This window comes from Corythoichthys intestinalis, chromosome 8 (genome assembly GCF_030265065.1).
Source record: "Corythoichthys intestinalis isolate RoL2023-P3 chromosome 8, ASM3026506v1, whole genome shotgun sequence".
Taxonomy (NCBI): domain Eukaryota; kingdom Metazoa; phylum Chordata; class Actinopteri; order Syngnathiformes; family Syngnathidae; genus Corythoichthys; species Corythoichthys intestinalis.
The window spans coordinates 39,158,111-39,173,401 of record NC_080402.1 but is presented as its reverse complement, the minus strand read 5'-3'; the positions used below and the strand labels follow the sequence as shown (position 1 = coordinate 39,173,401).

At 38.5% G+C, this 15,291-nt stretch overlaps 1 protein-coding gene across 2 annotated transcripts in view; it reads left to right on the top strand.

Annotated features, from left to right (window-relative positions):
- The first annotated feature begins 8,980 nt into the window (after window positions 1-8,980).
- LOC130920195 (neuronal acetylcholine receptor subunit alpha-7-like) overlaps window positions 8,981-15,291 on the top strand; it is a 79,206-nt gene continuing 72,895 nt past the window's right edge. For both annotated transcript variants that reach the window (XM_057843188.1, XM_057843187.1), the window contains exon 1: window positions 8,981-9,119. In XM_057843188.1, coding sequence (XP_057699171.1) covers window positions 9,050-9,119 — 70 coding nt within the window. In that variant the 5' untranslated portion in view covers window positions 8,981-9,049. The remainder of the gene's footprint in view (window positions 9,120-15,291) is intronic.

The following is a 15,291-nucleotide window of genomic DNA, read 5'->3' as shown; positions in this document are numbered from 1 at the left end:
AAAGACAGCACTGAGTATCACAAAGAAAAAAACAAAAGCAAAATTAGAAATGTGAACATAAGACAATCGACACAACTGAACTTTGATTGCTTCATGTCGGGATTTTTTCCCCCCATTCGTTCTACACATCTTGACAATCCTCCCTGTTGGGCCACAAATTTTCATCCAAGTCACAATGGATGTCATCTCTTGCTATACAGCATGGAAAGAATCTTCTTGAATGCTTTATCCAGCCACTGCAGGTATCTGCTGTAATGTCACTGCATGCTGCATTCATGGAATCCAGAAGACTCATCTGAGTGTGAGGCTGGGGATCATGCAGTTGCCATTTATATGTGCAGAAAAAGTCTTCTATTGGATTGAGGAATGGGGAGTATGATGGGAGGAACTCCATTACCACTAGAGTTGTGGGTTGCAAAATATTCCCTGATTATGTTGGAGTGGTGGAAACCCATACTGTCCCAAACTATCACACATTTTGGCAGGTTAAAATAAGTAAAACCAGTAATGAAAATGCAATAAGCAGACACATGTTGACATATTCTGACAACATGTTGATAAATTTTGCATGTAAAGACTTATGCAATGAAGTATGACTAAATTTTGTGGGTGGTGAGACTATTATCTATTTTGACCATCATTACAGATGCAACTGATAATGTAGGAAACAGCAGAGAATTGTACAAAATCATTTGCATGGATGCACAAAAACATTTGTAACTTGCTCAAAGAAATGAGAAACTGCTTTTTTGATGTGCAGTAGTAATGTGATATTGTGAGGATTGAACAAGTATGTTTGAGAATTTCAATTCTGATCTGAGAAACGTACCAAAGCAATTGAGAAAAACTGTAAATAACCATTTTATGCTACGTTGGAGGTTGTCTCATTGTTTTGATCTGGTTCTCATCATGTAAATTTCTATAGTCAATACTGCGCAAAAAATGAACTACCGTGCGATAGTATGCTGCAACAATAAATGTGAGAGAGAAAAAAAGAAAAGTAAAATGTTACCATTGCCACTAACTTTGAATCAAGGTGAGACACTAGGGCTTTTTTTGATTGAACACTGTGGGAGATGTTCACTGAGGGCAACACTTTAGAGGAGGCCTCTGATGTTATAACATACTGTATACATAAGTTTTTTTTCCTGTGTGTGTGGGGAACGGTGTTTTCATATAATAAGCTCTTTGAAAACAAAATCAAACAATAAAACCCCGAATAAAAACAAAAACATTTGATTCAGGAAATTCTGTAAATTTAATGGAAAACTCTTTCAAAATAGATCGAATTACGGAAAAAAGCCTGGGGTTTAAGAAAAGATGGAGCAGAAAGAAAGTTCATTGGGATGCTTGGCTGTACATTCAAAAGCTGGCTGGTTTCCCTCCTTGTCCAAGCTCACTACAGCGGTGTGAGCCCGCATGTTTGAATATCTTAACATCTACCACAGGTTCAATCAGTGTGATTAGACTCATGAGAGGGAGGAGCTCTCTGCAGCACTCGTCTATTCACTTATCCTCTAGACAAATGACTGTAGGAGCAAAACCCCTGGGATAACATCAGATACTCAAGTAACCCTCTAATCACTAACACTACGAACACTGATTGACTTCTGCAAACAGAAGTAGACTTATTTTCACTGGGGTGCAGAGACGACGAGACTGAAAAAATATCCAAGACCAATGAAACGGTCGTTTACTTCTATTATTGCCACTCTGCGACACACTAACTTGGTGTCAACAATAAAATATCAAAAATGTTAACTCATACGAATATTCTTGCTACATAATTGACCATAAACATACATTCCAACTCACCACCTAACACATTTTACTACAATGCCAACAGCGTTTCCTCCTCATAAACTTTACAAAGTTCAGGTTCACCAATTTGTTCCATATATACGTATATAGCGGAAAACACTCAGGTGACTTGAAGTTCCTCTCTGAGACCCCCAATTTGGCAGAATTTCAAAATTGTCTGAAATGCACGTGAGATACATCATTGGAAAGCTTAAAATCTAAATTTTCTGGGGGAAGAAAAATTTTGAAAAGGAGGGCAAAAAAAAAAAAAAAAAAGAAGGTGAGAGCATGAGAGAGCATAATTAAACATGCCATGATTTTAACGAGATATTACCACATACACACCTTGTTTCGGTCCAAAAACTCAGAGTAGTATGTATCACCCACCGATTGTAAAGACACAGCTGTGAATGGCCACAGCTGGACTTTTTGGGGATTTTATGGGTGAAACACGGAAATATAACAAGGGTCGCAATACAAAAATCGCAGACATCAAGCAGTGGCCGAGATGTTCTTTTTCATATATTTACCCTTTTAAAAGTTTTTTTTTTTCAATTTTTCTTTGTTTGGATCGATTATTTATCATCTAACATATTGAGGAATGCAACAGTAACAAAAAAATAGTTAGCGATAGTTATGAGGTAGATGTCCGATGTCCGTGACTTATTTACAGACACCGTTTTTTTTCATTGTGACGTAATATGTTTAAAAGTTTAAAATATGCGAGTGAATGATTTTATAAAAGTTTTTTTTTTTTTTTAAACGAAATATTACACATCAATTAATGATTCTAAGCTAAAGCATTTTGACGTTTTGGATTATAAATATAATTACTTTCCTTCTTTTTATGGCTGGGTTGAAACAAAAGCGGTTGCGCGACGTCTGTAAACGGAGGTTTCCAGGGTAAAACGGACAAATTAAAAATAGTCTGGGGGCTTAATGCGCCCAAAAAGGGGTGCAAGAGCAGAAACTGCTTTTCAGTCTTGTCTGCGTTTTCCGCCATATACAGTATGTATAAAAATAATAATCTAATTAAACTGCATACATAAATAATTGTACAAAACAGCTGCAGTCTTTTGAAAAAACAACAACAGCAAAGAAGCACTCATCCATTTTGACCACCATCAAACATAAGTTCTGACATCAAAAGCAGTCAAAACCTTTGCCTCTCTGATTTCCTTGACCAACTAATCAAATACATCATCAGTGACATACTGTATGACACCTGGCTGCCAAGTTCAAGATTGATATTAATGATGGCAAGTACATCCGTCATTCTTAAACTTTTCACAGCATCTAATAATAATATTTTTTTTAAAAAACTCTCGCCTTAATGCCCATCATTAAAATGCAGGAGCTTTGTGGCCCAAGTATTCATTAAAGACATACTGTAGACAGACAATCTATCTAGAAGTCCAAGCATACAAATTCAAGATTCCCGTCCCTGCAGGCTGATGGCAGTCAACATATATATATATGTAATACAGTGTGGCCACATAGCTGTAACTAGAAATATAAAAGGGAGATGAGAAAAGGAGGGTGGGAGCTGTATGCACTAAGAATAAAGCAAATGGAAGGAGAAGTGATAAATAGTGAGAGCTAAAGAAGCGCTGCAGGCACTCTTCTAATGGTCTTAGGACAATGCTGCATCTGCTGCACACTGACAGTTCAACACTAGAAAAAATGGAGAGGTGGAAAAAAATAAACATACAGTACAACATGCAGAGAAATGGAAAGCAGACAAGGAATTGAGAGCAACATATAAGAATTGAAGATGAAGGAAAATAAAATGAGAGGGAAACAATTAGGGACTGTTTACATGGTGACACTCTGAGAATACGACACATTTCATGTTTGCATTTTACATGATGCTGTCTTGGTTCCGTCTTTATTTGAACGATGTCGCAATTCCGCGTGAAAACGACGCAGTATTCATGCCAGGCCCTAGGGGGCAGTGCAGTTTTACAAGGCGACAGCCAGTGATGCACTTCCTTGACAAAAACCTCCACAGCCAAAAAAGGTCTGACTGCAGCCCAGAGCCAGGTGCCCGTTGCCACAAACCATGCCTCATATAAAAACCACACCCTTTACAAACCACGCCTGCTGTTGGTACGGTGGCGTGAAGAATTCCTTTACAATGTGAAGTTCAGAGGTTTAGGACAATAGGCCCAATTCCTTAACCTAAACTTAACTAGACACAGAGGTATTGCGGACACAGGGGCGTACGTAATATAGTACATAATATATCTAGATTGTAACCTTTGCTATGTTTGGAAGTCATTTAAATTTTTAAATCAACCCTTAAAGTTGTTAAAATTGCTCCCGTTATTCCATAATTTCCCTTCTGTCTACTTTCGCCATGTGAAAGTGTTAAAAATGTTTTAGCATTTATAGATAGATTCAAGTCAAGATTTAGCTGATTTAGGAGTATTTTATAAAAAGTTACTCAACTTATGTTCGATACATCAGAGCCTGCCTGAGAAGTCTACTTTTTAGGGGCAAAACACACGGGAGGCGACGAGCGATGGCTAAATGCGAAAGTCATCGCAGTTCAGCTGAAAGCCAACACACGGTGCATGATGCGACTGTAGCGGCAAGCGACAAGTGACATGTATCGTTCTCTGCCTGTGCTTCATCACTTGTCTCTGTTTGGCTATGAATTTGAAGGGCATTTCAAAATTTCCGGTCTTTTCTGAGCACCAACAATTTCCCATACTGCTGCTTTTTAAATTATATCCCAGAAATCATGCCGAGAGGTATCATAAAGTATGTGCTGATCTCAAGTACAATGATAAAATGACACGCTCCTCTATGTTGACATTTTTTAAAAAAAAATGAGAAGCAATGTTATACAGTCATTCAAACTTGTAAAAAACAGCAAATATATCAAGAGATATGAGAAAAAAATAAATATCCATGTTGACAGTTTATTTTTTAATTCCCATGTTTACAAAGTGTTGCCAGTGTCCTCACAAAGTGATTTGTCGATCTATAAATCTGTTTCTGATTGGTTTGAGTGCCAGGCGACAGTCAATCATTCCTATTTTCTAATATTGTGTCGTTGGTCCGCATGTGCACATGTAAGTATACAAGCGCAAAATTTCACATGCACGAACGTCGCGTGTCGCTTCGCCACAACAGGGTTGACGATTTTCGCCTCATCGCTCTTGTTCCATAGAAAATGTACTGAACACGAACGATGTCGCCTCCCGTGTGTTTTGCCCCTTAAGATGGCGGCTGTTTACTAACGCTTTAACGCTCTAATTCTATATACATGTGATACCTATGAGACACATCAGATGCTACCATTGTCGCATGATGTGAGCGTAGTTTGTAGGGACGTGGTTTGTACGAGGCGTGGTTTTCTAGCGACTGTTGCTTGGCTCTGGGCTGCAGTCAGGTATTATAGCCTCAGCCCGGAAGACAACATACCTGCCCACTCGAAGCGATGGCATCCACACGTTTTTTTTTCTTTTGCTTCAAAAGGCACAAAAATGCGAACATAAAATATATTTAAATTAAAAATATTAATAAAAACAGTAAATTAAAGCCGACGTTCCACCATTTTTGCTGTTTTGAATGTTTAGTGGCAGCAATTGAGCATGCTCCAAGTGACGTGTGCGAGTGCTGACGTCATCGGAGCGATAGCGTTCTACTCATATGGTTGCACAGCAATCCCCGCAATCAAATTGTTCTGCTTTGGAGGCCAGAATCAAAGGTTTGTGTGTCTTCACCTTCCATTTTCGCAGTCACTGTGTAAAGGCAAGTCCATTCCACAACACAATCATTGCGTCTTGGTGTCGCAGCCTCACCATGTAAACGGCCCCTTAGTCTAGGCCAGGAATTGGCAACCTGTGGTTCAGAGCCACGTTTGGCTCTTTAACCTTTTGTTATAGATCCTTGTGACTTTGGAAAAAATCATGATTATTGTATCCAAATTCATTTTATTTTGGTTTATTAGTTATAAATATAAGTCTAAATTTGAAAATTATGGTATATGAGTCACATTAAAATGAAACATTCATAATTTGGTTGTCCAAAATAGGCATCACATCTACCAATGCGCAACACTTGAATATCTGGCGTACAAACGCATCACCATTGCGATTTATTGAGCTTTTTGACTCTCGCCTGTAAGGTACAGTAATTGATGAATAAATCTACGAAAACAACATTTTCTTCAGATAACATTTACATACATTTAAATAATATTTAGAGCTATATGCGAAGATTCTGTTGCTTTCACCATCAATGAAAGCGATTAAACAGTCTGTCTTAACTCATAAGAACAAGCATTCAAGTAGACACTATTTTCTTTGAAATTAAGCATTAAACTGCTTTTTGAGCTATGCAGAAATAAAATTCTGCCGTGTTCTCTGCTGCTGTTTGTTGATTACATAAATGCAATATCCTTTTTTTTAAATACATTGCGCATACAGGTTTGATATATATGCATATACTGTATATAAAATCTATAGGTTTACTTTTAAAAACTTAAATAAAGTAAAAAAAATATGTGTATGTACAGTACTTATCCCAAAGATTTATGTGAATGGCCATTGACAGAGCCGTGTCCATACCATTTAAATAATTGACATAGTAAAGAATATTTTTATTATCTATTTATTTATTATATGTTGTTTATTACTAAAAACGTGTGGTAGGCTGATTGAACACTCTAAATTCTCCATAGGTATGAGTGTGTGCGTGAATGGTTGTTTGTCTCATTGTGCCCTGCGATTGGTTGGCAACCAATTCAGGGTGTACCCTGCCTACTGCCTGTAATTAGCTGGGAAAGGCTCCAGCACCTCCGCAACCCTCGTGAGGATAGGCGGCATGGAAAATGAATGAATGAATGTTGTTTATTTTAGAATATGAAACAATTGCTCTGTTCCAAGGGATTGTTCAGTTGATGTTGGTGCGCTACCATAACTGAGAACAATATTGCGTGTATCAACTTGATTGATACCATGTTTCATAGACCATGTACAGACATCATCACTAGGTTATGAAGTCTATGACCCATGCTTAAGTGTTTTTTGTTTTTAATTTAAATTTAAAAATGAGATTGTGAGGACAGTAGTAGTGGTATGGATGTTCAAAATAATATTTATTAAGGACACTCAAATAAACAACAATTCAGTGTGATTCTCAGGTCCCTGTAAGTAAACAATGTGAGAGAATGTTTTAAGTTATTACGTACCTTCTGTGGTTCCTCATTTCTTTCTTTCTTTGTTAAAGATGGCTTTTTCCTATTTCTTCGCGAATAATGCATGGATCAATCAGAAATGTGGATGGTGGCTGCCATTTGGTTATGACCCATTTTAAGATTGTGATTGAGGCCTGTATTCCACTGAGTGCCTTTTACTTTGCTGCATGTGTCACCGCCCAAGTGTTGATACTTAATCAAACATTTGTGGACCTTTTATGCATCCTGGGTGATGCTCTTTCATTATTGGAAGAATGTGTTCAAATAGCTCGTTCACTGTTAAGTAAATACCTCACCTCGTTATCAGCTTACCCCAGGACTCCAGGTAAAAGACGATCTGCCACATTTAGGTTCTCTTTCGTTCATCAGTACGGCTGAATCCTAGTAATCCTTGCTGTATCTCAACAATAATTTCCTATATTAATTCATATTTAATTACTGAGTGAAATTAGGGACTCTGGCTGTAAAATGAGGTTGCCATTTACTCCTTATTCATAATGTAACTCATGATGGTAGTAGCAGAGTGAAATCTGAAGTCTACAAAAGCATTGTTGGGAAATTTAAAGAAAAATGTGTCCAAACAAATTGGGCTTTGTCATGCAACAACAAAATAGCCACAAAACACACTGGCAGCACAACAAGTATCTTCCTACGAGGGATCCAAGGTCTTAGACGGCCCAAGTAAATAACTGGATCTTAACCCAATAGAGCAAACATTTTAAGGGAGACCCCTGCTGAATCGGCAGTAAATTTCGCAATTGCAGAATTCCGGATTCCTGGGGTGACTACTAAGTGAAGGTGAATATATTGTATATATGTTTTTAATGTAGCAAACAGGCCTAGATTTCACATGAATGTGGTACTTGCACAAAAGAAGAAATCTTCAATGATAAAACAGACTTCATAATTATATTGATGGGCCACATTCCACAGACACTGCACCACGCTTTCAAGTAGGGGGCCATCCCACACTCCTCTTTAGTCGGTTGAAGTCGGTTGCAGTTCTCAGTTTTTCCTCAAACACATACAGCAATCCAACGCTGGATTTAGGTTGAAAAAATACGAAAGCTGTACCACATACAAACAGGAAGGATTGTCTCAGGAGTGATTTGTTCGAGGATTCAAGGCAATTATTATATTTTTAGTACCATGCATGCATTTTGAAACGTGAAAAAAATCGATGGGAGAAATTAACCGCGTTGGCGTCATAATTCGCAATACTTACGCAAAATAAATGCTAACTGCCAGTTTTTTTGCTTTTAACCAAGAATCGAGACTATTTTACGTCCATATCTATAAAGAATTTAGGGATTTAAGCATTTATTCACAAGAATTTTCAACGTAAAAAGCTCTTCATGGTGATAAGGCAATGCTACAGTGGCTTAAAGACTAGCAGCACATTCGGCATCTTTACGTAAAATAAATAAATAAAATTAATAATAAAATTTTTTTTTTTTTGCTTTTAACCAAGAATTGAGACAGTTTTACGTCCATATATTTAAATCATTCATGGATTTAAGCATTTATTTACAAGAATTTTCAACATAAAAAGCTCTTTGTCTGTTTCCACTCGGTCAGCTTTGACGGAGATAGGCCCCCTATTAATCGGCCCCGCGCTCCGTGTCCTGTCAATATCTTCAGAAGTCTATGGCTAAAAATATGAAAACATGTTACATTCTTTTTGGTTCGTGTGCCGTGATACTTTCCTCATGTAAACATGGGTGCCTTGGTTTATGTGTTTCAAAGAAGCACACTCTGTTTTTTAGGACCAAGTTCAGACATTTGAACAGTGCAGACAGGTGGCTGTCAAAAACTGCATACAGCATAAAGACATAGAGGTGGCACGTGTATGCTTGAGATATTTGTTTACAACAAGAGGTAAAGAGAGAGTAAGCGTGTGTGTGAGATTAAGTGAAAGAGGGAGGGAGAGAGAGATATGGATAGAGAGAGGGAGTGAGAGAGCGAGAGAGATGTCTGATAAAGCTGTCCAAGTTTCGACACCTTCTGTTTGCTAAAAAGGAGACCTACAATACTGCTGCTATGGAGTCACGGAGGGCGCATGAATCAGTCCTCATTGGATTTTACCTTTGGGCTTATTTGAGCTTTCAAGGTAGGTCAATGAATGACTCCTACACAGCCTTTTTATTTCATTACTTTTGTGTCTGTTCATCAGCGACACAGACATATTCCCTGACACGTGACTGTGATATGTGTAATATTCTAGCGTGGTTAGGAATTCCATCACATCAGATGAACATATTGCAATGTGCCTGGAGTGCAAGTGTGGGTCAGTGTGTTTGAGTGAGTCTTGCTCTTTAGACTGACAACATCTGGCTCAGAAAAAAGGAGGGCACACCAGCAATGATGCACGAAACCCAACGGGACTGTTCATCCCCTCAGAGTAATCTGCAGTCAAAATTAAATGCATGATTAGTGGACCAGAAAGACCATCAGATGAAGTTAAAGCTCTTTACCACGTTTGAATCCATGATTTAAATGTAATATCTGACTCTGTTGTGCGATAAAGTAATGCATCCTATTTGCTTTTTCCTTTCTTTTCCTCTTCTTTCTTTACTCAATAAATTGGTTAGAGCAATGGTTCTCAAAGTGTGGTAGGAGTACTACCTGTGGTACGTGTCCATCCTCCCATGACACGAATTAGAAATGCAAGCAGCCTAAAACCTTTTTAAAATCCACTACAGTACATTAAAGAAGTACAGTTTAGCTATAGTGGACTCTATGCTATATCAGCAACCCAATTTTTATTTTTTTAGTCACTGTTAAACTGTGGAATGCACATTTATGTTGGATAAATCCTCTACCTTATTTTTAAAGAACTGTTTGACCTACTACGCTATCATATTTCAATATTAGTCAGATTAGTAGTACATCATTTTTTTAGGTGGCACTTGTGTAAAAAGTTTGCGAACCACTAGTTGGTTTGCGTTAAACTGTATGACTTTGAATTACCACATCCAGTTTTCCATCTGTTTCCTACTTACCGGTTTATACTGATTGCGCTCATTAGTGGGCGCGGGTCCAAAGGAATGCCAGTTTGCTTTTATGGAGAGTTGAAATGAGAAGGAAATGATTCAGTATAATCAAAGGTGGGCAGTAACGTGTTACATGTACTCCGTTACATTTACTTGAGTAACGTTTTGAGAAAAATTTACTTCTAAGAGTGGTTTTACCAAGCCATACTTTTTACTTTTACTTGAGTAGATTTGTGAAGAAAAAACGCTACTCTTACTCTGCTACTTTGGGTTACACAAGAGTCAGTACATTTTTCCTCTTTATTCTACGTATTAGTTTATTTTTTTGCCAGTGATGCCAAGAGTAGCTCTACCAATATCACCAATGAAACGTCACAACAATCATCACGACTCCATCACACCAATCTGAAGCAAGCTTGCCCTTCTATGATCACGACAGCCTGTTCAATCACGTGGTGTCTTTAAAGCCCCGTAAAAAATGAAGTATTTGACATAATGTAGAGCACTGCCCTCCACATGAATCGAAAGCGTGCATTTGAACCTCTTTCCCAGGGTTAGGCTTTGACCACAGAAAACCGGATATGATCCTTTTAATTTCATAATAGTAACTATGAAGGAACTACAGTGTTCACTATTCAAACTAGGAACTATTTTCTCCACTAGAGGGCACTCATGCTCTTTGGACGAATAATGCTTCATTTCTGTCTTTTTTTTTTTCTCTTGCCGGAATTCAATTCAATTCAATTCAATTTTATTTGTATAGCCCTCAATCACAACAGAAGTCTCAAAGGGCTTTACAGAGGCAATATGATACACAATTAGAAATGAAGCAACAAAGATGAATGGATACAGTTCAAGTCCTGGGTATCCCCTATCCTTAAGACCCTCCATGCCGGCAAGGAAAAACTCCAAAAACTCCAGAGTCAATTGGGAGAAAAATGAGAAACCTTGGGGAGTACCACAGTCAGGAGGGATCCACTCCCAGGACGGATAGATAGGAACCCCAGAACTGCTAATGGGAATTAGCAAGCGAAGTTATAGTCCGTAAAAATACAGTGGAGTAAAGGAGCAAGAAGAGGTCCCTCTAGTCAGATGAGATGGGGGTAGCAGCGAGGACGTCTAACCAGCCAGGGGTCCGGACAGTCAGGAGGCTGCAGCTGAAAAATAGCCCCTCCCCAGAGGGGAGGGGGGAAAGGGGACACCGGGTGACTAGTGATGAAGAGACTAGACAACTAGATATTAACATTGGAAAATAGAAATAAAGTAAGACAAGTGGTAGGTAGAGTAAGAAAAGGAGATAGAACTCTGTACTGCCCCCAGCATTATAGCTTCTAGTGCAGCTTAGACTAAACTGTGAGTCTACTCCGACTTCAACTAGCCTAACCATAAGCTTTGTCGAATAGGAACGTTTTTAATCTAATCTTAAATGTGCAGACTGTCTCGGCTTCTTTAATACTAGCTGGAAGCTGATTCCATAAAACGGGCTTGGTGGCTAAAGGCTCTAGCTCCGACAGTACTTTTAGAAACCCTGGGAACTACCAGTAGACCTGCATTCTGAGATCGGAGTGTTCTGTTGGGGCGGTATGGAACCAGAGCATCGGTGAGATAAGGTGGCCCCAACCCATTAATGGTCTTAAATGTAAGAAGGAGTATTTTAAATTTAATTCTAAACTCGACTGGAAGCCAGTGAAGTGCCTGGAGCACAGGGGTGATGTGCTCTCTTCTATTGGTTCCTGTTAAAAGTCTTGCTGCTGCGTTTTGGACTAGCTGAAGACCTTTTAGAGACCTTTTCGGACCAGCTGCAAGTAGGGAGTTACAGTAATCCAATCTCGATGTAACGAACGCGTGAATTAATTTTTCTGCATCGCTTTTAGATAAAATATTTCTAATTTTGGCGATGTTGCGCAGGTGAAAGAAAGCCGTTCTACAGGTTTGTTTAATGTGTGCTTTAAACGATAAGTCAGGGTCAAATAAAACTCCTAGGTTTTTAACTGTGGCGCTGGAGGCTACACTTACATTGTCCAGAGTGACTATCTGGGCAGCTAAAGAGTCTCTAACACTTTTCGGGCCTATTATAAGGACTTCTGTCTTTTCAGGGTTAAGTAGAAGATAGTTAGTGCTCATCCAGGTATTTATATCTCGGACGCAGGCGCTTAGTTTTTCTACTTGCCTGACCTGCTCAGGTTTAATTGATAAATACAGTTGTGTGTCGTCAGCGTAACAATGAAAGTTAATGCTATGTTTTCTGATGATATTACCTAGAGGAAGCATATACAGTGAAAACAAGATGGGCCTGAGGACAGATCCTTGCGGCACACCATAACTAACTCTAGAGTACGATGATGATTGCTGGTTTACATTGACAAACTGGTACCTATTAGATAAATATGATTTAAACCAGCAGAGGGCTGCTCCTCTAATGCCTATGTCACATTCTAATCTCTGCAATAAGATATTATGGTCGATTGCGTCAAAGGCTGCACTCAGGTCCAACAGAACCAGGATCGAGACTAATCCAATGTCAGCAGCAAGTAACAAGTCATTAGTCACTTTAACTAATGCGGTTTCAGTGCTATGATGAGCTCGAAAGCCAGACTGGAACTGTTCAAATAAACTATTGTCCTGTAGGTGCTGACAGAGCTGTTTAATTACCACTCTTTCAAGGACTTTGGAGAGAAATGGTAAGTTAGAAATAGGTCTATAATTGGCCAAAATATCAGGATCAAGAGTAGGTTTTTTCAAGAGCGGTTTAATAACTGCATATTTAAAGGACTGCGGCACGTAGCCTGTAACTAATGAGGTATTTATTATATTTAAGATAGTGTCAATAGTTAGAGGCAGGGTCTCTTTAAAAAGTTTGGTTGGAATTGGGTCGAAGAGGCATGTTGATGGTTTGGAGGACATTATAATTGAAATTACATCAATTTGGTCTACAGTGGTAAAGTTATTTAATATTTTAGAGGGGTTTATAGGAGATTCCGAATTCTTTGTCTGCACTTTATCAGACCTAGAGTGATGTTTCAAAGTCTTTGAAGCAGAAAAATCACACATAACTAGCCCGGATCATTTCACATGACGAACGGGTTGTCGATTGTCTTCGCTGATCGGCAAACCGCATGGCGGAGAGCAATATACAGCTCGTTCCCCTGTTACTACAGACAGGAGAGCTCGCCGGGGAAACAGCTGGACAATGACCGCTGAACATTTACATGCCAATCCATGAGCAAAAGTAAGTAGTCCTTTATTTAAAGAAAGTTTGTAGTGTTTACTTTGAAATCGCTGTATTCGTGGCTATTAACTCAAAGTTGCAATTTCTGATCGGTCGGGAAATTTGACAGAACACCGGGCACTTGAAGAGGGGAATAAGCCAAGTATACTAGTAGTGCTCTCCCGGCGGGGGGACGTGCGACAAGCCGCCGGTCGTCAGCCGAGGGGACAAGGAGCATGTCACAAAATGCAAGCCACCTACATATTAAAATGATCCCAGTATTTGACATAATAAAAAACACGATGTTTACTCACTTCCTCGTAAGTCCCATGGTCCCACAGTAGTTTGGCTTGTTTTGGCCAATATCCACCGGTGAATGGGAACCTTTTGAAACCCCAAAAAGGCGCACACGCCTCTCCCTCATACAGCAAGATTTTTCTGCAGCCATTTGGCTGGCGCGTTATACTCGAAACTGTTGCCGGAAGTCACTCATTTTCATGGCGCGGGATTAAAAAAAACTAAATAAATATAGTGATCGCTTCCACACACATCCAAGCCGTCCATTTCATGCAGGAGCATAAAATACCGCGTGTATTATGAAATAAACATGCTTTTTCGTGTCACAGGCACTTTAATACTCCAAATACTCTCAAAATATAGTGTCGCTGGGAACCTTAATTGGTAACACAGCATGGTTGTATATACCTCAAAACAAAAGATACATGCAGGAAAAAACTTTTCAAACCAAAGTTGTAAACTAAAATAACTGTAACCATCAATGGCCGCCATTCAATCTTGAACAAGTGTGGAAATAGCAGTTGCTGTAAAGATAATAGATAATTTGTAATGACTCATTCCTTTTCTCTTCAGTGGTCTTAATTGTCTGACTTATAAACAGAACATTTGCCCAAATTTATCGTCAGTCTTAGCATTTTGAATAGTACCGTAGTTACCGTGTCTCCTCACACTGGAAAATTCAAAGTTTGTTTCTTTGAAAAGTCTAAGGTTAATTAAAGAATTTTAATTACCCATGCAGGCGAAAAGTAGAGTTTATTTTTGTACAAAATGTACTATATGTGTGCTCAGCTGTTGACTAGCAAGCAATCCAGGGAGCACTCTGCTTCTCATCCGTAGTTGCTAGAACAGGCTCTAGCTCACCTGCGACACCAATTATTATGCTCCTCAACTGTGGAACAAATTACCTAAAGATCTGAGGTGTGCTCAAATGGTTAGTTGCTTTAGAATAGGGCTAAAAACACTACTGTTTCTATACAAGCATATCCCTAATTGCACTTCCTGTTCAAATCTGCAATGTATAACTGTTTTTAACTGTCTTGCTGATTTTAATTTGACTTCCATATAGTCTTTTACAGAGTTTTTATTTGTATTTGTTTCTCGCAAATTACAATGTGATGTATACCACATTGAATTACTTTGTGTTGTTGAATTGTGCTATACAAATACTGAAAATTAGCCTTGCCTAATAAGGACAAGAACATAGAAAATTTTGCAACTGCCTAGATTACAGTAGTAAACATTCTGTCACTTTTTGATATGTCAAGCATGAAAGAAAAATGGTGTATAAAAAGTATATATATATGTTTTAGATTTACAATTAGGTGTAATGATATCTATTGTGGTAAGATGTAAAATTAAAACAACAAACTCCCGAGAGAGTAGAACAATTTTTTGTGTGTTTGTCTAATATGTCTATGTTTTTTTTTTTTTTAAATTATTTCTTTAAAAAAAAAAAAAATACATTGCTTTTATTGGCCTCTGTTGTGTACAGTTTTGAGATTTTTGTGTTACATATACATACTCTTATGTGCTTTTTCTCGGTGAGCAGTCAGCGTTGCTGCAAGGAACAAGCTGTTAGGGGCTTGCCTTCGTCTGGCACGCTTGAGGCTCAATATGGTGCAGACAGAAAGAAAAAGCACCTTTTCCTGCCATTACATCAAATTTTTGGTTAAGGAATGGTTGCAGTGTAACCAAATGTTGGTTGGCTTTTTTTTCCAAATCATTTTTTAGGTTAACTGATTCAATTACTGACAGCCCATTGTATTGTGCATGCACGCACACCC